The sequence below is a fragment of the Drosophila eugracilis genome, unplaced genomic scaffold (assembly GCF_018153835.1).
Source record: "Drosophila eugracilis isolate 14026-0451.02 unplaced genomic scaffold, ASM1815383v1 contig_445, whole genome shotgun sequence".
NCBI lineage: Eukaryota > Metazoa > Arthropoda > Insecta > Diptera > Drosophilidae > Drosophila > Drosophila eugracilis.
The window spans coordinates 2,321,507-2,348,346 of record NW_024573311.1 but is presented as its reverse complement, the minus strand read 5'-3'; the positions used below and the strand labels follow the sequence as shown (position 1 = coordinate 2,348,346).

Genomic DNA, 26,840 nt, shown 5'->3' with positions numbered 1-26,840 from the left:
AGAAACGCAATAAAAAATGTGTTTACGTTTGGCCATAATTTTTCCCTTTTTTTGTTATTGTAAGAAAAATGGCAACAAATACAAACAAGGCGATAATGTGCAATGCACAGAGGCACGATCAATAACAAAATCGGAAAGAGAGCAAAGGAGGAAGACGGAATGAGAGAGTGCGACAGAGACGGAAGGCGGTAAAGAAATCAGAAAACAATAACAAAACAAAACAGACGACGATAGAATGCAATTAGAAGACGCAGTTAAAGAGCGTGGTGAGAGAGAGGGAGAGACGAGACAAAAACAAAAATAATTCACGTGTGTAAAAGCCAAACGATGTAAGAGAGTAACACACACAGAGAGAGAGAGAACTCAAGTGATAAGCTTTTCTTGCCCTCTCTTTCTCTCGCAGAATTGATTGTCTTCAAGTCTTTGTCGCATTTGTTTTGTTTTTGTCGCTGGTTTTTGCATTCTCTTTTTTTCGTCTATAATAAAAATAGCAATTTGCGCACTATTTTTAAATGTTTTCAGAAATTGTTTAATTTATTTATTTCTCTCTCCCTCTCACTCTCTGTTTTCCACGTTTTGTTATTTGTCCGTTTCAGTTTGTTGTTGCTGTCAATCACAAAAGGAGCAACAACAAAAACAAATATAAGAAGAGGAAACGATAGACGAAAATCAGGGAAATTATATCTGGCTTTTATACCCTTTAAAATATAAACTTTTATTATTTATAGACAATGTCCTTTGGTTAACTTTTTATTTTGGTTTTAAGCTGAATTAATCGCTTTGATCTTATGAGTTAAACTGAACTTTTTGGAAAGAAAGCATTGTTGTTAGAGGAAAAACAGAGTACCCTTTTCAAATCTGTATAAAGTTCATCATAATTAATTAGTCAGAAACTGATCATGATTATAGCTAAAACATACAAACATCATTATACCCTCTGCCAGAGAAAAAGACAAAAAAAAAGGCAGAAGATTGGCAAAAACAAATAAGAGAATTGGCGAATTGGAACAACCCCTCACACGCCCCTTTCTATCGAAATATCGCGTATACGTATCTGTATTCTATATATACTATATATATGCACACATGACAATTTGCTTAAGCGCCTTGGCGCCAGCCGACAAACGACAAAATCTATTATTTTCGATTTTTTTTCACTATTTCGTGTACATGTATTGCATTTTGTTTAAACCCCTGACTACTTAGTTTGAATGTGTAGGGGTGTAGGTGTATATGTGTGTCCATATGTCCAAATGACTGGGGAATTCACGTAAGACAAGCATAATCGATGGCCTGCCAGCCGGTTGTCTCTTATCACACAGAACCGACGACTTCGCTTGATACTTGATAAGAGGAAAGTAACAAGCAAAAAGAAAGAAAGCAGAGACAAACACGAGCGTGCTGCAACCGAGGCGACTTTTAATTTCCCCAATTGATAAATGCCAAAAATACAATTTTTCACTTCATTCTTTTTGTAATATTTCCGGGTGACACACAAAAAGCCAGAGAGTATTGCTCACATGCTGATTGTCTTTATATAAAAAAGAAGATCATTTTTAACTCTCTTTTGGAGGTCGGTTTTATTTTAAAATAAGTCAAACACTATCGCAAATATGTTATCTTTTCTGAGTTAGTTTTACTAAATAGTGCCTACTATAACAAAATACTACAATCATTGCAGTTAATAAATCAATTAAATCCATAAAATAATACTTTTCTTAAATACAAACTAACAACTTTCGTATTACAACTTTAAAATCCTTAACATTCTTTAAATAAGCAAACAAATTAACACTTAAAACCACCTCAAAACCAATCACTTTTCATTTAAAAATGCTTCAACAACATTAGACAACCAGGAAGCAGGCTTTGTCATAAACTATTTACACAGTTGTAAAATAATAGTTTTTTCAAATTGTTTAATGAGTCTCGATCCCCTCCCATCCCCCAATTGGAACCTCTAATAACCGCACAAATAAATCACCAATATCGTCAGAATGCAATCAATAGATCGTTTGCTGACCTCCAATTACCTTATTGGAAATTGCAAAGCAAATTTTGCAATAGATTTTCTCTGAGAAAAATTACACAGCACAGTACATCGAAATACGTAGAAAATAAATTTCCAATTGATTTATGCTTTTGCCACGAGAATTAAAGCGTTTTCTTTTTTCAAAAATGTTCTCATGCTAATGATGCACCCTGTGCGGAAATCAAATTTGGCAATGACAAATTGACCGATCCCAAGGCAATGTAAAATGCAAAAGGAAAATTTAAAAATTCAGGGATTAAGACTAAAGAAACACTCATTAATTGCTTATATATATATTTAAATGTTTTAGAATTTTATTTATGTCATAAAAATTTATTTCTTTTATTTTAATTACATTTTTAAGAATGACCCCATAAGGTTCAGAATAAAGTTAAGGATTAAGACCAAGGGATTACTCTTTACAAAATCCACTTTATTTTAAGTTTCATTTTTAAATGTTATAATAATGTTAAGATTTTATATTAATGAAATCTTTAAGCATACCCCTCTCCTGAGCTAAAATAAACCGAAAGACATTGCGAGAAAAATGTTCATTAATTTTTCATTATATTTTTTCTTGCTATTATTTGGCGTCATCGCCGTTCGTTCGTGCAAACAATTTTATTTATTTAATTTGAATTTATCTCATTTTGTTGGTTTTCATTCGTTTTTCGTGTCCATGACAACTGCATGTGTCTCTTTCAATTTTCCGCCCCTCTGTAGGTGTGTGTGTGTGTTCTGTGAGTGTGTGTGTGTGTGTTTTGTCTCACTGACAAACAATAATTAGGCAAAGTAAATAAATTAATTTCGCATTTTCGCGCGTGAAGAAAATTAATGCGAAATTAATGGAGCGTCAAGGCGTCTGCTACTGCTCACTCGAATCGCCCAGCCATATCCCCAGACATATATACACTCACTCATTCAATTTGCCAAGTGTTTGGTTGCAATTTAATTAGCTATTTATTAATTGGCACTTTGGGCAGCAGGCACCAGCAATGCAACGGGCCAGACAGCCGCAAAAATGATTCACAGGAAAAGTGACTAAATGCCAGCTGATGTGCCATAAATAGATGATAGAACATGAAATAGTTGATAAAGGTGTATCAAGATGGAAATAAGAAAAATTAGCGCTCTCCTTGGAAATACTAATCAATAAATTATTCACTGATAAACCTAAAGGACGCTCAACTCTAATGATTAATCATAAGACTAAAATTATTTTTGAACAAAATTATTTTCATTTTTTCATCTTTCTTGTGGCTATCATCAGAATACATAAACTTTTAAAGATCTCTATAGAAATTCTTCTTATCTCATACAAGCTATTTTCACTGTAAGTTTAATTTTAACTTTCAATTTAATCTGTATCTTGTTTTAATGGCATTGGCATAGCCTTTCAATTTATGATCAGTTGATTTCCCATTACTCCTTACTATAAATATGAAAAACTTCATTTTCCGCCCACGGATCTTTTGATTAACTTCCTTTGTAAATATATATATGCCTGTCTTTGTATTAGTCAGTCAACGTGTGGGTGTGTGACTCTGTGGATGCCATGTGGGCGTTGTCAAACGAATAAGAAGAAGAAGAAGCTGGCTGGTAACAAAACAGCTGTTGACTGGCGACTCCTCACAGCTGCTATATAGCCAACAAAAAAAAGTAAAAACAAAATGAAAATACAACAAAAAATTGGCAAACAAAGGGGCGCCAGAAAGAGAGAGAAAATGCCATAACATTTATGGAGTTTCTTTCTGTAAGTGGAAATCGGAGTGTATATATGCAGGAGAGTGTACATGAAATGATGACTAATAAACACACACAAAGAGCCTCTGCACTCCACAAAGCACACAGCAACAAACAAAACCATAAAAAAAAACTAAAAACAAAAATCAAAATAAAAATAAAAGCCGGCGAAATAGGTAAAAACGAACAGGCCAGTTCAGACAAAGAAAAAACCGGCTTAAAACTATGTGTACCTCAAGAGCAAAGAAAATAAAAAATAAAAAAAAACAATAAAAATAATAAAAACAGATGAAAAAATTATACTCTTAAAGCAGACACGAAATTGCATAGAGAGTTAGTGGATTTTTTTAATTTTCTTTTAAATAGAGAGTGTAAGACTATAAAGATTCTCATTTTATTGGTTTGAAATAAAAATAAAAAGCATATAAATTTAGTTTAATTTTAAGTGACTACTGTTATTTCCAAATTCAGATAATCATAAAGAAAGAATTTGAACGTCGTTTAAATACTTTAAAATTACGAATCCCCAAATGTAAAAACATTTTCAGGGGAATTTCCCTGCTGATCTGCGTGGGCAGAAACATTCTTAGTCAGCTAAGGAAAACTCAAAATGTCAAGACACACAAACTAGACATTTATTACTATTGAAAATCTTTCCGAGCTAATTAAAATCTGTTTAAAAATCTCACAAATTCAAAAAGTATTCAACACAAAGTTGTATTAATTAATACAAATTTACGGAATTATGCAAAGTTAAAGAAGAGATAAGAAAAGGAATGTGAAAGGAAAACAAGTCTGACAAAATAAAGATTAAGAACAACAAAAAAAAAAACTGATTCTAAAAATCAGATAATACTTTCAGCAAGTCATTCCATATATTTTATATTTAAATGATTTATTTTTATTATCTGAGGACCTTTAATCTTCGATAGAAAGTTGAATGAAAGGCGAGACAAAGAAGTCGATTAAAAATATGAATGGAACTAAGAGAACGTGATTGTAAATGCAACTTGAAAAACAAAAACGAACGAGAGAGATACAAACGCTTAGCTTAGTGGAACGGAAGTGAATTGAATTCCAATAAGGCAGACAAATAGTGTGAGTCAAACTAAATGAGAATATTTAAACAGAAAATCAAATTGTTTTTCCAAGTTCGTTGACCCACAACAAAATAAATTAGCAAATTAGGTGCGAAAATGAGCGGAGGAAACCCCCCAAACTAGGCCTACACAACCCTATTTGGTCAAAACAAATGCCTGATAAGAGAAATGCATTTTGTCACGCACATTTTCTTGTTTTGGAACCGCTTTTGAGCTTCGGTTCATCGTTCATCGTTCATCACCTGCCATATTTGGGGAAAGAGGGAGTTTTCTAGTCGCCGACACGCTTATTAAGTCTTTGTTTTTCACCCACTTGTGGATTTGAGGTCAGCAAATATTAGTCTGGGCCAAATGCGTCACAATCAGAGTACGTCAATCGGGGTTAGAAAGAAGTTCATTCACTTTTCTAATAAAAAGTTTCTGGGTAACTTAATTCTAATTATTAGAAATTTATGACAGAAGCTTATTATACTTATTTTAAGTTTCTTAATTGAAATTGATTACTTTCCCTCCTTAAGTTTGCTTCAGAACTGCACTAACCACAACAAAAAGAAAACTATGGAAAAGTTGAAAAACCATTCGGTAATTCCCATCGAACATTTTAACGACCTTTTCCTTTACTGCAGAAAAACTAACGCCCCCACAATTTGTGCGAACGATGCTAATTGAAGGAAAGGTGCAACTAAAAAAGATGTAAACACTTTTTTAACACTTTTCATGTCTACCAACTTTCACGTTCAACTTCACTTTTCACCCAGGAGGCACCGTTTGACATTTTCGCGGCGCTTTTTATTGATTTTTTCCAGTTCGAGTAACTTTCCAGTTGCGGCAGCAGCAAATGGAAATTGCGTTTCAGTTCAGTTTCGAGCCTTCCCCCAAAATGCAAATCCATAATCAACTTTCTGCGATTTGCTGTTTGTTTGTTCGTTTGTTTTGCCCACACACGATAATAATAATTTTCCACCCGTGTGCCGACTGTTATTTTTCGCTGTCAAGGTCGTTCTTTGGCAGGTTGGTACCTCCGCCTTCAGCCTCCCAACTTCCGTCGTGCCTCCCCCCTCAATTCACGGTTCTCAGTTCCGGCAACAGTTTACTTTCCCTTAAGCAGACATTTCCCCATTTTCCATTCGGATTGTTTGTGTTCTTTTCGCCCATTTGTGGTCATTGTTGTGGCATTTTTATCTGACAACAAAACCCCCTGAAAATAGGGAGGCAGGTTGGGTGTTACCAGTTGATTTATGTACTAGCACAATCCATTAAAAAGCGGACAACCTAATGCAGGATATTTTTAAAAATGCTATCGTAAACGGTTCTATTAGGCTTAATTACTTATCATAATGGGGGAAAGTGCTCTTAGTAGAAGGCATTTAAGATTTTTTTACAAAGAATATCTAACAGAAACAAAATTTAAAGATAAGTTACTACTTTTTTTTATTTACTACAATTTTAGTTCAACAAACTAGAAAATCAAAAAGAAAATATTTTGAATTGGCGTGAAATTTTTTACATATAAACCTTTTAATTTGAAAAATATTCTATAAATGTTTTGAATTTCTTTCCAGGTTAGTAGCCCTATGAAAACTACCCTCAATCCTTAACCCAATCCTCCAAAAATACTATTCCCACTCCCCAACAGTTTGCCTGGTTTGTTATTTCGATTTTGTTGCTTTTTGTTTACATCCCAACTCCTTTCTTTGCTTTTTAAAGAAGGAGACTCTCTTTCAGCCCTTTGTTTTGCCAAAATATCAAATTAAGTTTGACATGCAAAAAGAGCGAAAACGAACTCAGACAACTTTTGGCACTGTGCGAGGAATGACATGATTAAATGAAAAAGGAATGTTAATTAATCAACATGTCCATCTAACCTTTGGATATGCCTCGATTCTGAAGTCATTTAATTAAGTTCTCCACGGATTGGGAAAGCAGATACAACGAAAATAAAGTTGAAGTTTCAGATTTAAGTTTAATTTTTCTTGTTCATTCTTGTCGAAGGGAAGAACTAAGAAGTTTAAAGTTTGCACCTTTTATTTCTCGATCAAATAAATCTTTTCCCTTTAAACTACCTTTAAATTATACATTATAAAACGTAAGAGACTTAATAACTGCAATTTATTTATAAACTTAAATCAACGAAGGCGTCGATCTTGTCATTTTAATCCCTCCACACATTATCCATTAAATAAATTCCCAAAAATGTGTTCTGATACATAAAATTTGTAAGAACTTTGTATGAAAAATGGCAATTTGCATTCTGAGCACATAAACTCATTCAATTGATTGCGATTATTGACCCACTGTGGGTAGAATCGCACCAGAAACATGGCACTTGGCAAGAATTTCTCTAGAGAACACATTCCGAGGAGAATCTGAGGAGTGAGATGGCAGAGGGGATGCCGAAAGAGATGGGGACATTGTGTCTCTGTGTAGTGGTTGTTGGCTATCTTTCGCGGACCGTAGAAATTTATGAGCAAATAAATATGCCTGATACTGTGGGTTGTTTTTCTTTTCGTTTTACTTGCTTTTCTTTGTTATTCTTGTCTTTAGTATTTAAATCATGTGCTCTGGCTTCTATCCCCCTATTCCCTGACATTTCCCTACATGCTATCTATAAGATCACAGCCAGCACCAACTGACGTCTATCAATAATTTTGTTCTGTATTTTCGGTCTCTTTTTTTATATGGTCTGGAGAATCGACTTTTTCCCAGTGCTTTGCCTTTTTTGCACTCTTTTACTTCGACTTTTGGATTTACTTTTTTTTTGGGCTCAATTTGACTTGCAAATATGCAAGAAGTCAATAGCCAAAGTCAAAGCCAATCATCAATCAATCAATCAGACGATTCCGAGCGAACGAAGAGGCGCCCATAAATCAATAAAAGGCGTTTCACGCTCTGTCAAGGTTTCAATTTTCAGCAAAAATGTCTAAAACAAGTGAGAGAAGTGTCAATTGTTGGGAAACAAAAAACAACAACAAAAAAATGTGTAAAAAGCGAGCAAAAAACCCTGGGGGCAGTCGTAATCTGAGGTATTCCCTCTGCCGGCGGTTCGCATTTAATTTCGAGCGATGAAAGTTCAGCTCTCGTCACATGGAAACACCTGTTCAGCATTTCAGTTCGCATCGCAACCACAGTGGGGCAGGTTGTGAGTCGTCAGGTTTTTTATTCCTCTTTTTGATATTTGTTTGATAATGATTAGAGAGAACACCAAGAAGGCACACACCATACACACTCACACCTCGTTAACATTCCTGCCTGGCAACAAAAGGGAAGTTCGTTTTTGGATTTCGCATGGAATTGGAATTCAATTTGGAATTTATTTTTGGACTTTGTGGGGGAAAATAGATGAACAAGTACTTGCTGGTCTCTAATGAATGTTTGGATTTCTTTATTTATTTAGATTATAGATTCCTTTGTTTAGAAGTGCTGACTTACAACTATGACTAAATAGTTTTCTCTGATGTATGGCATATAATTTCATAAAACTAAAAATATTTAACCAGAAAGAAATGATTATTACCCGCATCACCATTTTATCTTGGTTTATCGAAAAAACACAGAATTCACACTCTGTTAAATGTTTCCATTATGCACTTGTGCGCCCTGGGCCATCAATGGGTTAAACAGCCACTTGAAACGAAGCAACATTGTTGCACTCACCAGACGCCTCCCCCTCCCTACGCCCGTCCTCACACATCTTTTGAATTTTATCTGAGAAAAACAGCTCGTGGCGTTAAATAGGAAAACAAACAAAAATGCCAGCAACAGAGAAAAATTGGAGAAGGTGCTAAAAATATTGGCGCGAAAAAGTACAAAACAAATATTGCAAAATGCTGCGCAAAATTTTAAAAAACTTTGTCATAAATGAGAAATTGAAAAACGTGCAGAGAACAAAATTAAAATCTTAGTACATTTATTTGAAGAAAACAAAGAACTTCAGCAGCTAATATTTAAATCAGTTTTTCATTAACATTCCAAGGAAGAGAATTACTAAGCATAGGGATCTATAATTTTCTTTGTGTAATGACCGAGAATGTTAGAGGAAGAGAGGCAGAAACATGAATTAAATCTAATTTATTTCATTGAGTTTAATCAACGCATAAGAAGACTGCGTCCTCTCTTCGCTCTCATTCAAGTTTCCCTCTCTCGAAACGCGTGAGAGAGTAGAAATAGGAAAAAAATGCCACGCGCAGCAGAGTTTATTTTTAAACAACAACAACGCATTATAATGAAGGCAGAGCAGCAGCAGCAGCAGCAACAACATAATAGCATTAACAATAACAACAACAACTAGTGAAATAGTCGCACATTGATAGGCGATGCTTGATAGCAACAACGGACTAACCAAACGACTCGAGGGGAGGGCGCGGAAACGACGAGGTTTTCAGGGGGGCGGAGTGGGGTGTTTGGGGGTATCTGACGACGGCCGTATAAAAATCAACTTCAATATTTGTGTCTATTTTTAGACACAAAACGAAGCGATACGAACGCATGACCGTTGATTGTGTGGGTTTGAGTGTGTGCGTGTGTGTGTGTGTGTGAGGGGTGTGCGAGAGCGGGAGAAAATGAGAGTGGAAGAGACATCCAGATGGAGAGGGAGAGAATAAGAAGAGCTTGCTACAATGCGCCGGCCAACGATCATTTTGCAGTTACAACAACATTAACAGCAACTACAAATCCTAGGAGTCATGCAAAAATCTCTCAGCCATACCTATGTAAATGTTTTTTCTGCCTCTGTGTGTGTGAGACGCCAGACAGACCCAGCGACGTCAGAGAGACGTCTTATTATTGTTGTTTTTTAAATACCTCTCATTTTATTAGCACTGGGGTATACAAGACTTAATGGTTATAGCAGAAAAATCACTTTTTAAATTTGTTTTCTTTTTTTTATAAAGTTATAAAAAGGTAAAAAAAATCAAATACTAAAAAATATAATCATAATGCATTACTTTTAATGATTAAAAGAAAGGTAAGAAAATCAGAAATTCAATAAAATATACCATCTGATTTTCTTAGTTTATGCATTTAGAAATCCAATCGTATTTATAGTTCCCTTCATATGGTATTCCCTATAATTCCCTTTAAGCTTCCATTAGTGATTTCCACGTTTATCGCAGTAATAGTAATTATAAATATTTAACAAAGCACTCGAAACTATTTCATCACCAATTGGAAAGTTGTGTGGCGCCTAGATTAGCAAACAATCCCCCTCCTTCACCACCACCCCTTGCCAACCACTTTTCTTGAGAGCATCGAATTTCCCAAGCGAAGGTCAAGCTGTGTTTTTGGTTTCGTTACATTTTTTTCCGCACACTGTTGTAAACGAATTTTTTCCAGTTTTTACTACATTTTGTTACTTTTTTACATCACAATTTTTCCCCCATACACTTGGGCATCGAGTAAGTGCGCAGCGCATAAGGCGAAGCTCATTTTAGCGTAAAGCGTGGCTTTTATGTAAGCCAAAAGGGGGTGGAAAGATGGACGGGGGCTGCAAGCCCCCAATATGGCGTATACTTTTTTATTTTAGTTGTAAACGAGACGAAAATAAAATGGAAATGCATGTTTGTATACTGTTTGTGCTCATGTTTATTTAGCTTCATGCAGGCACAAATGCATTATGAGGAAGTGAATAATGATTCAATCTGGAAAAGGTGTTTTGGGTTATTTATTAGAAAATATCCATGACAGCAGTAGCATTACGTTAACAAAAGCAAAAGTTCGGGTTTGTTTTTGTGGTAATGAGAAACTATAGACTACTACGAAATCAATAACTGCATTTAATTTCTGTTCTGAACATTCAATATTCCTTAATAGACGTTGACAAATTTGTTTACATTTCCAGCAACAAGACACTTGAAACGGTACCTCACCGACTTTTCCTAGTAAAAGAAATTAGTAATGTAAATTATCTTTAGCACGAAGAATGGCAACAACTGTTGCTGATAAATAAAGGTTTTCATTATCTGAAGATTAGAATCGTTTCGTGTTTGACCAAAAACGTTGCTAACTGTACAACTTGAAACACATTTTTGTCCTAAAGATTTTAACATATTTTTTATAACAATAATAAATAAAGCCTTCTAAGCTCTTTTTTTTGGTAATCTAAACTGGTGGTTTGTTGCTATACCGGACTTGCAGATACATTTGTTCAATCTTTTATCTTGGCAAGTGAAGTTAATTTCGGTTTAGACCAGTTCCTCTTTAATTTAGATAAACAAATGATAGACTAGGGCAAATTTTGTTGGTTGGCCGTCACCCGATAAGGCAGAATCCCAAAAACGGAAGTAACAAACCACCTCAAGATGTTCTTGAGCGTAAAATAATGGCACAGAAAGTTGCCTCCTTAGTAGGTCAGATGCGTCAAAAGCCGACAGGGGCAACGAAAAACCAAACAGGCGGCAGTTTTAGCCAAGGCAAAGTAGCAAAAGAAATGATATATATTTTGGCACATGTGAGACGGGAATGTTTTTGACCTTGTGGCAAAAAATAAATACAAGTATTTTCAATATTTTCGTATCTCCGCAAGAAATTTTCTGCAAAAAACTGGAATCACAGGGATGAAAATTATTTTGAGTTTGGGAGATGATTAATGGTTTTTAGTATAAACCAATAATAAATGAGATTTTAGGAAATTATTAAGCAAATTATCAAGCTACGAAATTTAGGTCTAGTGAATTACATTGAACTGCCTTAACAAAAACTTTCAATTCGAAATATTTAATTTATGTTAAAATATTTAAAAACAAAATCGCACATCATGGCAAAAGGAAATATGAGCAGCAAAAAAGCTCGAGCAGGTGTTCGCTAATTTCTTTCTGACTTTTCTTTTGGGAAATCTGACAAACCCAGACAGGTATACCTTTCACTATGACTTTGACATAGATTTCAGCGCCACCGTTCAAGTACACAAAACCAATAACAAAAAATGGCAAAACAAAAGAATAATGACATTAAAGAACTCTGTTGAATGCTCAATTTGATTCTCCTTCCTCTATTTGTTTGGCTACTTCTTTATTCATACTTTATTATTGTTGATTCCGCTTGATGTATATACAAATATATATATATATATATATATATGAATCAACTTCGATCGAAGAAGAGTGAGTAATTGACAAAGCATTTCTTGGCGCCTCTCCCTTCGGTTCGTTCCTCCCATTACGGAAGTTCATTTGCCGAGGTCATTGGTATCCAAGAGCAGGCCTAACCTCCCCATTTCCCAGCTCCTGTTTCGGGGCTCTTTCAATTATTCTAAGTCGGTCAATGCCAGGCACGCGTCAAGTTAACATTTCGATATATATACATATTCAAACAGATATATACGAGGCCCTGCCTTGGTCGCGATTTTAGCAACGCATGAGGTAATCACATCCACTGATATACCCATATAGTTTCATATTTCCGCAAGGGGATTTGGGATTGAGGGAAAGGTAAAGGTGTCTCCTTCTTATCGGTGCTTCTTCGTTTTGGGTGACGCATTTCTCCTGGCTCCGAGAATAACGATCGGGTCGTTGCCTCCGCGGCAAACCAAAACCAATTGCAGTAAATCTGTCAATTGCCTGCACACAATCACTTAAAATCTACAGACTTCTGTGGAGAAGAGTGTGGCGGATGAGTGAAACATTGTTTAATTTGAATGATAGCAAAAGAAAGTCAGGAAGAGACTCAGCCAAAGCTGAGAAAAAGTGTATAACTTTTTCTTATTAAATATGATTCACGGCGTTCACTCATTTAATGCACAATCTAGGCATTTCTAATATAGTAATTATGCAAAGTTCCTTTATTAAACGATTCACTGTAACCAAGGGTTTTAGTAATGAAAGAAATTCTGCCAACAATTCTGCATAAAGTCTTCCACTTTATAGAGACATTTTGATTACTTCTGCCCGACTAATTGGCAGCTTTGACTGGACAAAGGCAAATTAGTTTCCAGTGTGTGCGTTGAGCACAAGTTATGAGCTCAGCTCTTGGACGATGACAACATTTGACCATGGGGCCAGCCATGCCAACTCGGGCATAAGAAGTTAATGGAATTTATTTTTGTCATTAAAGCTATTCAAAAATTGCAAATTTCAACGGAAGGGAATTTATATTCCAGATGCTTGTCAGACGCAAGCAGCGATTTATATTCTAGCAATAAACATTTGCTGATTTCAGAAGAATAACGATGATTAATCCGTGGATGTATACAATTTAAAAGAAGATCAAATATTAGGTAACTAAAAGTATCTAAAATCGAATTCTTATTTATATAAATTCATAAAAGCAAAGCTTTAAAAAAGTTCTTCAATATCTTTCAATTAATTTTGAGCCCCCTTAACCAGTTCAAACTTATTTATTATTCAATTTTAATCCAACAAAATCTTCTTTTATATAAGATACAGTGATACACAATTGCAATTGTTACAACAGACCACATTGAGTGTCATTCAGTAAAGACTTTCCTTTTCAATTGACAGGGCTAGAAACTGGTTTCCCTCACTCCTTTTCCTTTATAGCCACTTGTCCCATGTAAGTGACGTAAGTGGACCTCAAGGGGTGGTGGGGGAAAATGTAGAAAACCATGGGTGAGCGACGCCCTTGGAGCCAGTGCATCAATCAGTTGCTCTAATAAAGAAAACATGGACAAATTGTCTGGCTGAAGAAGACGAGTTGGAGAAAATGAAATGTGAAATGAAGATTGAGAGGGGAGTTTGCAGAGGGAGAGGGAGGTTGTCAAGTGCAGGCCGTTTTGGTCTTCAAGTTGTTGCTAAGCCGACAATCGCAAACACGAACAAACCACTTCCAACTTTACATATGTGGAGGCATTACTCATACGACGCATTGTCAGTGCTCCCCGACCAACCCCCTTTCTGCAGCCCACGGGCCCTGGGTGCCGGCTATTTTTAATACCCAAGCCACATAATTCATTGTAATTTGCCTTTTGCTGCCACAGTCTGCCCCTTTTTTTTTACATTTTCCAGTTGCATTTCATTGGGTAAAAAAAAAAACGAAAAGAACGATCGTTCTGAAATATATGGGGAGTGACTAAAATGGGCGGGATGGCAGAAGGGGTCTTCTGAGGGGGCAGTTGCAGACACTTGACTTGTTCCTCGTCGTCACACGCAAATGCGCAATCTGCCAAGAATATATAATATACAGATATCTTTCGTATCTGCTGTATCTGTATATCTGCTGAATATGTACCTACTACACATGTTTCATTTGCCTTGACTTTGGTTCTTCTCTCTTTTTAATCTCTTGGCATTTGCTCAATGTTTAAACTACTGAAAAAGATCCCCCGTTTTTTGTATGCATTTTACTAGTTAATCAGTTTAGCAGCAGCAGAATGCAAAAACCACCGAAAAACTGAGTCATCCAATAAACTTTTTCTATGGCAAACAAATTAGTCATCAAGCCTGATGGCGGCACCAGTGACAACAAAAATGTCACCACGTCTTAACACGAAAAACAGTTGGTCAATGAGTTAGTTTTGAAACACTCTAAAAATGTGATGAAACAAAACAATAGTTTTGGATGATTGCAATTTGCAATGTATTGTTTAAAACTTAACACAGCAATGAATACAAAAAACCAATTAATAATGTTTTATATTTTGATTTCGTTGTATTCAAATTATCTGAAATATTAGGATATTTTATGAAATCATTAAACATTGTCCATAGCTTAAAGGTAAGCTTAAATTGAAAACGTTCAACTATAATTTAACCAATAAATCCGAATTTATTTTGTCAATTTAGCCATAATAACTGCAATTTTCTACAATTTCTTGTCAAGTATTTTTGCAGTGTATGGCAATTGAGTAAACTGTTGTACGCTTTAAAACGAACTTAATTAAAGCGACCTTTTGTGTCACGTTCGTGTTTTTGCTGTTGTGGTTGTAGAGCCACCGCCCCCACAAAATACACACTGAACTGCTCCTCCCCCCATTTAGTTACCCAAAAATTTATACACCACTCGCTTTCTGTGCAAACATTCCATGGCTAATTTCATTGATGAATTTTTATTAAATAAATTATTATAATGAGGTTTACCCTCTATTAGAGGTCTTTCTCTTTTTTCCTCCTTTACCAACTATCTCTTTCTCTTTTTACGCTTCCCGCCTAAGCAAGCAATTCCAGCAAATGGACGCAGCAAATTTGCAAACAAACAAAACTAAATAAAAAAAAAAAACTATAAAAAAGAGCCAACAACAAATTATTTGAGTGGCGAAATTATTTCTTGTGACCGAAAGAGACGGCGTAACACAATGAGAAAGAGAAGGCGGCGCGTGTTGGCACTTTAGCGACTCGAAATGAACCTGAAACTAGCCCTAGACGATAATATTCAGAAAGGGGACAAAGGGGGAAGGCGCGCTGTCAGGCCATCGGGCATTCTCAAAAACTTGTTCAAACAACGTTTTATGCGTTCTAAATATAGTCGAATGCAAACCAAAGGCAAACCTCGACTCTGTCCATAAATAACTTTCGGTACCTTTCGGTCTTCCGAATTAATTGATTAAGTCCCACCAACAGTACAAAAGCAGACAGAGCGGCAGCGTTTTGTGTATAATCGTGTAAATATTTGATCAGGCCAATACTATTCGAGATAAGACAACCAAATGCCAAGTCGTAAATGTGGAAAACCAAAGTCACAAGTTTTTTGTGAATGAATTTGAAGAGGAAAATGGAAAAGTCGATAAGATAGTAGCCAAATACATTAACCCATTGAACTAAATACTTTTGATTCGACTTAAAGAAAATTGGAAGAAGTTTTTAGGGGATTGGTTTCAAAAGTAAGAGAAAGAAATTTAAAATATAAAAAATTTCCAAATCTTTTCGTTAATTTCCTTACATTTTCTATCTATATATGTATCTAAGATCATTCAATAAAATAAAATATATATTCAGCTCTTGACTTACCTTTCAGTCTCGGATTCTGCATTTGGTTGCTGTTGAATTTGCTGCTGCGTTGTAGCTGATGACGATGTAACTCCTGTTGCTGCTGCAGCTCCGGTTGCAACTGCAACGGCAGCTGCAGTGTTTGCTGCCGCGGTCGCCTGTTCATCGGTCAAGGTCAGCGTGTTTGTTGTTGCCTCGGCGGTGGCCACAACATTCGTATTCGTTAGGTTTAGATTACTATTATTGGCACTAGCACTCGCGATATTTGCTGTCGGAATCTGTTGCTGTTGTGTTTGTTGTTGTTGCTGCTGCTCCTCCTGCTGCTGCAGTTGTGGCACCATCAATTGCTGCGGATCGGCAATTGTCGAAGGAGCACTCTGCAATTGCAGCGTGGGAATTGCTGGCGGGGCAGCCACCGATGTTGCTGCTGCGGCTCCAGTTGCTGCTGCTCCAAGATTGGGCTGCTTATCGTAGCTGTTCATGTGTAATAACAGCGGCAATGTCTGACCCTGGCCAGTGGTTACCGCTGCATTGGAAGTGTTTGAAGTCTGTTGTGGTGGTGCTGCAGCGACTACAGATGTTGCAGTTGCTGCTGTTTGCTGTGGTGTTGATTGCTGTGGGGTCTGCTGCTGCTGTTGTTGTTGTTGTTGGTTGAATGGCTGTGAGACTATTCCATCTATCTGCGATGTTGCTTGTTGCTGCTGCTGTTGCTCCAATTGGAAGTTGGGCGATTGCCCGGCAGCAACAGCTGCGAATGTGGGCGCGGCCTGGGGCGTTAGTGGTGCCGGCGACAATGGCTGCTGTTGCTCCACATAGCTGGTGCTCAGCTGGGACTCTCCAGCTCCACCACCGCTGTTGTTGTTGTTGGCCGCCCCACCAGCAACATCGCCGCCGTTTTGGTAATTTGGATAGCCACCTGGTGGCACGTCCATGGCGTCTTCGCGCTGCTTGAGCTGTTGCAGCGTTTGTTGCAGTTGCATGGCCGCCGTTCGAGCATAGTCCATGTTGTTGGGGTCACCGGGTGGATTGGGTGAGCTGGCATTGGCATTGACGCTGTCGAAGAGTTGTTGTTGTTGTTGCTGGGCCTCCATATGTAGTTGATGCATCCCGTGAACCACTGTTGCGGGGGCCGTCATTACCCCACTGGGCGTGGCACTTATCTGAGTCTGCTGTTGCTGCTGCTGCGAGGATTGCTGCTGGGATTGCTGAGACGCTTGCTGCGACTGTTGTTGGTGTTGCTGCTGCTGCTCGGCATAGTTCCAATTGGCATCGGTCGAGTTGGCCTCCAGGTGATTCTCATTTAGCTTCTGGGTGGGCGGCAGAATCATACTCTGGGTAGTCTTGTGAGGCAGGGCCTCTGACCCACCGACCACACCTGCTGCACCATCCGCCGTGGCAGCGTGCGCATCGGAAGTAGAAGAGCCAGTCTTTTCGTTGTTATTACCACCATTACCCACACTCGAGTGATCCAGGTAATCCATGCACATCCAGCGTCCTCGCTTAAACGGCTCCGTGGACTCAATTTTGACCACCTTGAACCGCTCACTGCGATGCTGTGTCTCCTTGTTGTCGTCCTTCTTCTTAGTGCCACCAGGTGTGACGGCACCACTCACCACATTGATTATGTTATCCGACACGTTCACCTGAACGTTCTGGATCGTCTGGCCCAACGAAGGACCAATGGGATCCACCACCACGAGGCCGTATTGCGAGCTAGTCGGTATCACCGGCGCATTCGTGCTGAGGGCATTGTTGGCATAGTATACCTCCTCCTTTGAGAAAGTATCCTCTGACATCGAGGGCGTTTCGTTCTCCAGGTCCGTTATCCGACTATTGTCATCCGTGTGAGATTCGTCCAGATCATCGGCCGACTCGTCTCCAGTATCGCCGGCCGCATTTAGCTTTGGGATGGCCCACCGTCACCGAGGTGATCTCGAATGAGGAAGTCGTCTTTGGTTTGCGATTGGTGGCACCACCAGCGGTCGCCGAGGAACCTCCACCACCACCACCTCCGCCCGCAGCTGACACACCGGCGACGGTCAACGAAGCGTGTCCTTGGCTAAGGCTAGTCTGTTGCTGCTGCTGCTGGTGATGGTTGTGATGCTGATGGTGGTGATGATGATGATGGTGGTGATGTGGCTGTTGGTGATGACTGCCTGTTGCAGTGGCAGCCGTTGCAGTTCCTCCACTCACCGTACGTGCTCCATTGTTGTTGGGCGAACTGGCCTTGGTGAAGCTGTTGTTGCTGCTGCTGCTGCTAGTGTTGCTGCTGCCCACCGGTTGTTGCTGCGGGGTCGAGTTGCTGCCACCACTGCTGCTGCTCGATTTGGGGGCCAGCGATGTGGAGTTTGATGTGGCCAGACTGGAGTTACTACTGGCCCTGGACACTGATGTGGCTGTGGGTGGTCCCACACGGCTCAGCGAGTTCAAACGCAAACTCTCGCTTGTTGTGCGCTGCAAAGCCGAATTGCTGCCGGCATTGTTGCTATTCTGATAGATGTTACTGGGGGGATAGCAGACAGCAAAGTGATGATTGCTGGTCAGCGAGTTGACCTTGGTCAGCTTGCGTATATTTCCGCCAGTGCCAGCCACACTGACGCCTCGGGCTGGTGTCAACATGGAGTTTCTGCGTCCTGGATTGTTGCCGGGTCCGGCATTTGAGGCCGTTGGCTTGAACTTGGCATTTACCGTGCGATCAAACATGTTGTTAATGCTGCTGCGTTGCTGCTGCAATGTATTGCTGCTGGTTGCTGCAACTGTGGCGGCTGCTGCTGCTGCTACTGTTGCTGCTACTACGATTGCTGGCGTCGCACCAAGGGCAATGCTTCCTGGGAATTTTCCGGGGATGAGGCCTGCGAGTTAGTGGGCGACTGATTAACTAAAGTCGTTGTGGATGAAGCGGCGGTGACTGATGATGTGGTGGCTAGTGGTTGCTGATGTTGCTGGTGTTGTTGTTGCTGCTGCTGATGTTGCTGTTGGTGACCGGAATCTTCGCTGGCCGCACTTTGATTCTCGGCCATAATCGAATTGGATTTCAGCGTACGCAAAGTCTTTAGCAAATAATCCAGGATTGCTAACGATTCTTGGATTATTTGGGCCACGGAAAAAGTTATACCAACGTTTACGTTGCGATTAGTTTTGGATATTAAACTACGATTTAGTATTACTAACTGTCTATATTTATATATATATATATATACTTGATTATAGCCTGGGTTAATGAAGTTCTGTCAGTTGTTTTAGCTGCTGCTTGCCCGCCAATTCGAATGAGATTTTTGCACTGTTTGCACTGGCCAACCGACGACGCCGATGCATAATAGCGGTTAGCGTTGCGTTGTCAGGTGCCACCGACTGACTGCCAACTGATCCGATCTGATCCGTAACCGTCCGTACTACAATGTTCCGTTCCGATCCGATCCGAGGACTAGCGACGATCGCGACGAGACGCGACGCAATTTGAACCGACCGACGATGGGTAATGCGAAACTCTTGATTATTACTTATTTTCCTTTTTTTATTGTTATTATTTTGTGTTGGGGAGTTGATTTTGTTATGTTAATAAATTGAAATTTATTTATTTGTTGCGGCTGGGCTGGTGGGCGGTTATAATTTGCCTTTCCGCGTTTTATTCGCTGCAGCATCAACAACAACAACAACAAGGGTACTGGTCAAAGGCGGCAGCGAGAGCGCCATCTAGCGCTTGACTTTGTTTAGCGGGCGTTTCAATTTTCGCCACTAACACACACACACACGCACACACAAAGTAATTCGTACACACACGAAACACTCACGTAGAAGCACACGCTCGCGCGCCCCCTACACACACAGGTGCATGTGTACAGCACAGCTGTTAATCGAATCAATTCGATTTGATTCGGTTTTTCAAGTTGATGATTCGTTTTTGAAAATGACTATTACGTTGTTTTAGAACTTCTGTTATTTATCACACTGGAAATATTTCTTATAAATTATGAAAATATTTTGGTGATCTTGGTTTAACTAAGGATTTAGACTTCACGTTGATTTTCTATTTTTTATTCATTTATAGATCTGTTGCACTTTTCCACTTTGTCGTCACACGCTTAATTTCTTGGTTTGTTTTCTGTTATTTTACTTTATATCGTAGAGTTAATCAATTTCTTCGGTTAAGTTTTACTAGCAAAGTGCAGTAAATTGTAGAAATGAAGTTCCTGTGGAAGAACAGAGCAGAAACGAAAAGACAATTAGAATAAATTTCAATTAAAATGGTTGGCAGGAAAACAAGTCATAAGAAATTCAATCAAGAGCAAACATAAATATTATTTTCTATTATTTGTTTATTAAATTAAATGCACACACGAAACGACGCCGGCCACAAAGATCGAAGAACAACAGGGAAGAGGAGAAACAAGAAAGGTAAATAATTGGACCGAACAACGCGACGTATACGTAATATAAAAAAAGGGAAGGCCGAGACAACCCCAAAGTGTAAGAACATTTGTCAAGAGTTCATTTGGGTAATTAAATGCATTTAAATAATAACCAAACATTATTAATGTGCCACTCAATACAGAGTTATCTATTGCATTCTTTTGCCAAAGTATAAGTTGAACTTAAGGTGCTGAATGTAGTGCAGATTGCAATAATATAAAATAATCTATTGCGTTGCTTTTATTACACATTTTATTTATCATTACCCTGCAGTCCATAAATAACAAATTATTCTACTAGGTTTAGGAAATACTATACTATCTAAACGGATATCGTTGGCTTATACATAATCTAACAATAATAGAAAAAACCTTGCTTAGGTTCTATATAACAAAGCCTCAATCAAAAATTCCGAATATTATTTGCCTGAAGGTAAAAGACAACCTTCTGCTTGATTTTCTATAAGTATCTAGTTAAATTTCATAACTGCGTAGTTCATGTTCGTTTATTATCATCATGACGATGTTGATGATGGTTTTGTGTGCTTTTCATTATTTTTTGTTTCGCCTCCTTTTTTTATTATTGATTTCATTGAGTTGTCTGTGCGGTGGGTACGTCGTAGTTTTGTTGAATTAGTTAAGTGCTACATTAGAGGAAGAAGGTTTTTGGGAAGGGGGTTTCCTTCCGAACCTATAAAAAAAACAAATTGTTTACTTTTAATAACTTTTTTCCTCTTATTTCTCTTTCCGACGATCTCCTTATTTATTTTTGCATTTGCAATTGAATATTCAAATATTTATTTTCTTTTAGAATTGAATTTTTTTTTATTTCGGCCCCACTCATTATTTAATCGATTTCGTTTACGGAAATCAGAAATGAGCGCGCAAACCAAAGAGAAAGAGATAAAAAGGCAGCCACAAAACGAATCGCGAAAAAAGTTGCCGAAAAAGTTTTGCAAACATTTTTTTGGGCACACGCGCCGTTTTTTCTCTTTTTTCACCGCACTTGTGTTGGTTAATAACCGTAAGCTTTGACGATCATTCATAAATTGCGTGGACTGGTTAGAAAAGAGTGTGCTAGTATTTGTTAGCACAGTGAAGACTCAATAATGAATCTTCACTAGAGAGATATTTCCAAAGATTTAAGAGATAAGAATAGGTTGTTTTTGATATGTCAATTGAATTTTAAATGTAAGCAATTTCCAGATTCCAATTTCTCCTAATTTACATCCAGATTTTTTAGTGATTACTGTAGTTGCGTTTGAACTCTGCGTCTGCCCTGCCAGAAGGCAAAGTCAAGACCTTGACGGTGCTCTTTTATTCTTTCTCACTCGCTTAATTTTGTTTTATTTCTTTTGCCTAATCGAGTTATAAACGATGCAAAAAAATCTGATTATTTCGTGGCTAAAAGAGGAATTAGTTTGAAAAAAAAAAAAAACAAAGACAAGCTACAAAATCAGCAAACCAGAAGAACAACCGTACAACAACAAAAAATCAGTTATAGGTCAACATTGGTCGTAGCACTCTGTCAAGGTGGGTTTTTTTTTTGTTGTTTGTTGGGTCTTCAAGAGTCTGTTGGCCTTGTTCTTGAGCCACGCAGGTGTTTGCCAAAGCTTCTTCCCAAGCGTTGGAGATCTTATGGGGGAGTAAAGGAGTGAAAATTGTGAGGTCGAACAACTAGCTATTAAGGAATAAGACTATTAAAAAATGTGCTGGTTCATTCAACTTTAAAATGTCGATTGATCGATTTTGATTAAATAGGTTAATAAATTAAACAACTTAAGTTCCTTAACCTAAAATAAGTCAAAAAAGATCGTCTGGTCGAGATGGTAGTAAATGGAAAATATAATATAAGGAAATGATGCTAAAAATTTGGACAACTGAATCCTTAACCGCCAAACATCAAACCACAAGAAAGAGATTACCAATCCGATCATTCTGTCCAATAGAAAACCAATCAATTAACGGATTAAATCCCTAACAATTCCATCGCGTTCACACCCAGATTAAGTATGCCCCACCTATTCAGGACTATTAGATAGGGAATACCACTCCAATAATTCAACTTCTGGACAATAAACTTGGGTTTACCCACAACCCTTTTAACCCCCGGCAGTCGATAATCAAAGTATCGCTGTAGGCACCAGATTTTGCACACAAACAAATCGGCGAATAGGGAAGATGGAAGGAGAATTTCTTACATGTCTTCCTTTCTCTCACGCTCTATCTCAGCCTTCCTCAATAGAAAAACAACAAAAACAAGATGAAGAGGGGGTTAAAGAAAATGAGAACTAAAAGTGCAGACAAGAAACAAGCAACAGAAGAAGAACTAATTGCAACGACAAAGCATAAAATCGATGGCAAAGCCAACAACAACAAATGTAATGAAAAGCAACTACAACAGATAGTACAGAAAGAGAGAGAGCGATGAGGAGAGAGCGAGCGAATGCGCGTTGAGAAAATTGCAATCATAGAGAGAAAGAGCTCCAAAAGAGCGAGAGAGGCAGCCTGTTGGCCCCCCTTTGCCACCTCCTTTTCCATCTTCTTCCATCCAACGTGGGCGCCTACAAGTGGGCGGGGCGGGGCAGGGGCCGCATACCAAACAAACCGCAAAAGGAGAGCGGCTGACCGCTTACACTCACTCTCTGTCTCTCTCTCTCGCGGACAGCTGCCGGTAATCAATATTGATGATGATAGCGCAGCACCAGCAGCCGAAGAAGATGAAGAGTAACAAGAAAGGTGTCCCGATTGTTTGCAGTGTATCAAAGTAAATCCAGAACAAATATTTAAGTCCTTTACAATTTAACGATTGTTCTTTTCTTGCTATTAAATCATAATACTTTTTGTATCCGAAAGGCATTTTAAATGAACAACTGAATAAAGTGAATGTTATTAATAAATGAATATTTCCAGGAAAACATTGATATTCATATTAATAATTTGTAATGAGCAACAAAATTACAAGAATAGAAAACAGCCGCTCTACAGTATAAAACCTTTTAATGACTAAACCTGATAAGTAATTTAAGTAAATAAACAGGATGTATGAATATTGAATTTAAATTACTTTACAATCAGTACTTTCTTTTCCTTCTCTTTCCACAGGGACTTCCCACCTCTTTTCCTTTCCGTAAGGAAATGATTCACAATGCAAAAAAAAAAAATGGCAAGGGAAAAGGAAAAGAAAAACGAAGGCGTTGTAGGAGGAAGTAAAAGAACCCGAAAGAAAAAGAGGGAGTGAGAGAGAGGCCGAGAGAAGGCAATGAAAATGTTTATCAAACGAGAAAAGAGCAGCGGAAGGGAAGGAGACGAAGATGAGGAAGAGGCGGCTGCAAAGGCAACAACAAGTCAGAGATTACAATGACATTGCATCCATAAGATATTCAGATACAATTTGAAATCGAATGAAATTTCTCAATTGTGTTGGACGGCAAACAAAAATAAAGATATCTAAAAGAGATATAGTAAAAACCTGTCCTCAAAGTAGCAAAAGTTATACTCTAGATAAAGGGTTTCTGATCCTATTCAATCTAAATAAAAATCTTTCTTTAGTAATAGTTCGTTTTATAATTTAAAAGTAAAAGCTAAAGAGTAGATTAAAGCTTGTTTCATTTATATAAATCAAACCACACGACCAATAGCTGAATTTTTTCATTATTTTTTAACAATCTAACAAATGAATAACAACCCCGAAAATTCCTACATTACTAAAGGGAATTCAACATTTTGAGAGATTGAATCTGTCGTTGGTAGACGTGACTGCCTGCACACGCATTTTTTTTCGTAAATCCATACGAGAATTTTTCAATCTTTAATCGATCCTTGTGATTAAAAAATTATAATCAAAACAATCACGACTGTGCCAAATAGTGGTCGGAAGGAGTCAAAAACGTATCCGATTTCTAAACACAAACTTATAGTCCAGTGGCAAATTAAAAAATGGTGCAGGGTAAGCAAAAATTTTAGCCACGCGGCTTGACAAGAAAACCGATCTGGCCTGAGGTTTATTTTGTTTCGCTTTGAAATTGGAGATGTTATGAAGGGATGATCATTATGATCTTGAAGATGATGTATGTAGGATAGGTTCAAGGTCAAACAAAGCTAATCAGATTTAACTGCCATCGAGTTGGTAAAAAACGGTTCTAATACGAAATATGAAAAAATGTTTCTTATAATGATTTTGTTTTGCGATCTTTCAATGTTGTTTACCCATTAAACCAAACAGGCAGAAAAGCAATATCAAAAAAAACTTCCAAAGATTCTATTCAACCGTTATTTAATACACACTTAGAATCTTAAACACTTGTGTGTAATATGAGTTACCGTTAACCGAAACACCACTCATAAATTCTAGTGAAAATCACATAAAAAATAACCCATAATATCGGATGGCAAATGAGCAGAAAATTGCAAAATGGCACAAAAACAAAACTAACACTTGACTAAACAATCAAGGCGAAACAGAACCGAAAATAAACAACAATGCCGGACCAGCTGACATTATAAACAAAAGCAAATGGCACAAAAAAACAATACGGTAAAAAAAAGAAAGAAAATTGGAGTTAATCAAATGCTTGCCCAGCTGTTTTGGAGAAATGAGAAGGGAAAGAGGAAATGGGAAAATCTAAGGTACAAAGTGCAAACTGCAGGAGGAACAACAACAAAGCGAAAGTGTAAAAGAGGAAGAGCAAAAAGGATGGGTGCACACACACGCGCAGGCACACACAAAATTACGCGACACTTTTCCACTTATATTCCATTGAATTTCTCTGATTTTTCTTTCATTTAAAACATGTTTCCTTTTGCTTGGATTTTTCTATTTTTTCTTCTTTTTGGTTTTCTGATCGATTTGTTGCACTGTGCGGCGGCGGCGATTTGTCCGTTTATGCCTCTCCTTTCTCCGCTTTTTTTTTTCGTTTCACTTACGCGTAGGACCAACGAATTAAAAGTACTACGTGTCTTGGTATAAAATAATAAACTAAAAACAAGCGAACGGCCACGATTTAAATTTGGATGGGATTTTAGTTTTTCGTTGCGTTTTGCTAATCGGACAAAAGGAAGGTAAATGACAGTTTTGACAGTTGGCTGGCATAAGCAAAAAACGGAGAGCGAGAGAGCCGGAGAGAGAGAGCGTGAGAGCTAGAGAGATAAAGCAAGAGAGCGAGAGCAAGATAGAGGGAGAGAGACAGAGAGGTATTAAATAAACGAAAAAGCGTGCATGAAAGATTGGCAAAAAAAGTTTTTTGCAAAAAAAAACTGAAACGCCGAACTGAGGAAAGCAAACAATTGAATTTAACAATTTTTTTTGCACATTTTAACGACAGGGACTTTTTTCTTTTAGTTTTCCTGGCAGAGGCGGCTCACACCCACACATACACAAACTCCCTCTCTCTCTGATTTTTACACTCTCTTTAATTCTGCAGAGAGTCGGCAATCCACAATTTTTTCGCTTTTTTTGCCCGTCTCTCCGCTTGTCACTTAACTTTTCGCAGCTCTTTGGCTTTTTGCAAATAAATTAATTTTTCAGCGCACATATAAATTTTCCATCAGTGCCTTTTGTGCTCCGTTTTCTTATTCAATTTACACGCACACATAGCCGTAGCAACAACGACACACACAACTATACATCTGCATGCCAGCTCGCTCACACACACAGCGAACGCACACGTCACACTCACACAATCACACGCACGCACATACACAGTTTTTTCTTCGATTTTGCGCTAGCCTCTCAGCCTTTTTGCTTTTTTCTCAACGATTTCAAGGGCGCCGCGAGTTTTACAATTTAGCAATAAGACCACACGATACTTTCGATTTTCACCTACTGCGATTTGCGCTTTTCGCTACACTACAAGTTCGGGGAAAACTGCTAAAAAATAATATAAAATAATGACCTTACGTTAAAACGATAGAGCAGTGTTACCAGATGGTGAAACGGCTTAAAAATCCGAGCGAAAACTGAGAACCGATACCGATACCATATCGATAGTCATATTTAAGGGACTAGCACGATATAATTAATCGAAACAATAAAAATACAAATGCTCTTAACCAACAAAAAATAACCTATAAAATCCCTAAATACTAACGCGCGTTAAAATTCAAAAATTAAGTTTTGCCTTATAAGATCGTAAAAAATAAATTAATTGTAAAATTTTTTTTTGATATCCCAATAATATTTTAAAGATGGAGAAATAGCTAGTATTGTGTTCTTCAAACTTTAAATTATGTGGAATACTGCAAAAATATTTAATTATTAATTAATTTTTATTTTGATTTCATTAAATATTATGATTGTGCAGTATATATATTTCAGTAGATTATCTTTTATAATGTAGCTTTAGGAAAATACTGTTAATGCGATAGTTTCAAATCAAATTAATTTCAAGCCCGATCACTCAAGAATGGCGATAGGTTCTTGATAGGCTTTCAATTGACTGTCGATTAAAATAAATAAGCCGGCGCTATTAACCTGTTCAGCTATGGACATCTTTGAATATCCTATGGTATGTTTTAATTGAAAGTATTATAAATATTATTTATGTAAATGTTATTTTCTTATTATTATAATATTTTTGTTATTGTTATTGAAGGGTAAAAGTCTTAGGAAGTATAAGTTGGAGAAATCTTTAGTTAATACATATACCATTATATAGGCTGGTAACACTAATTATAGTGCTGC

At 37.7% G+C, this 26,840-nt stretch overlaps 2 protein-coding genes across 2 annotated transcripts in view; both read right to left on the bottom strand.

Moving 5' to 3' along the window:
* Positions 1 to 18,532, bottom strand: part of LOC108104042 (protein bunched, class 2/F/G isoform) — an 89,758-nt gene extending 71,226 nt beyond the window's left edge. The window contains 2 exon segments of the mRNA XM_041819098.1: positions 15,771 to 17,656; positions 17,658 to 18,532. Coding sequence (XP_041675032.1) covers positions 15,771 to 17,656; positions 17,658 to 18,452 — 2,681 coding nt within the window. The 5' untranslated portion in view covers positions 18,453 to 18,532.
* On the bottom strand, positions 18,529 to 26,117 carry LOC121529677 (nuclear pore complex protein nup54-like). The gene is made up of 2 exons (XM_017209884.2): positions 26,058 to 26,117; positions 18,529 to 19,939 (listed from the first exon to the last, which is right to left on the bottom strand). The coding sequence occupies exon 2, from the start codon at positions 18,767 to 18,769 to the stop codon at positions 18,542 to 18,544; it is 228 nt and encodes a 75-aa protein (XP_017065373.2). The 5' UTR covers positions 18,770 to 19,939; positions 26,058 to 26,117; the 3' UTR covers positions 18,529 to 18,541.
* Between the last annotated feature and the right edge of the window lie 723 nt (positions 26,118 to 26,840).

Bases quoted from the DNA above. Each gene is read 5' to 3' on its own strand.
- LOC121529677 (XM_017209884.2), bottom strand. From the start codon at position 18,769: ATGGCCGAGAATCAAAGTGCGGCCAGCGAAGATTCCGGTCACCAACAG.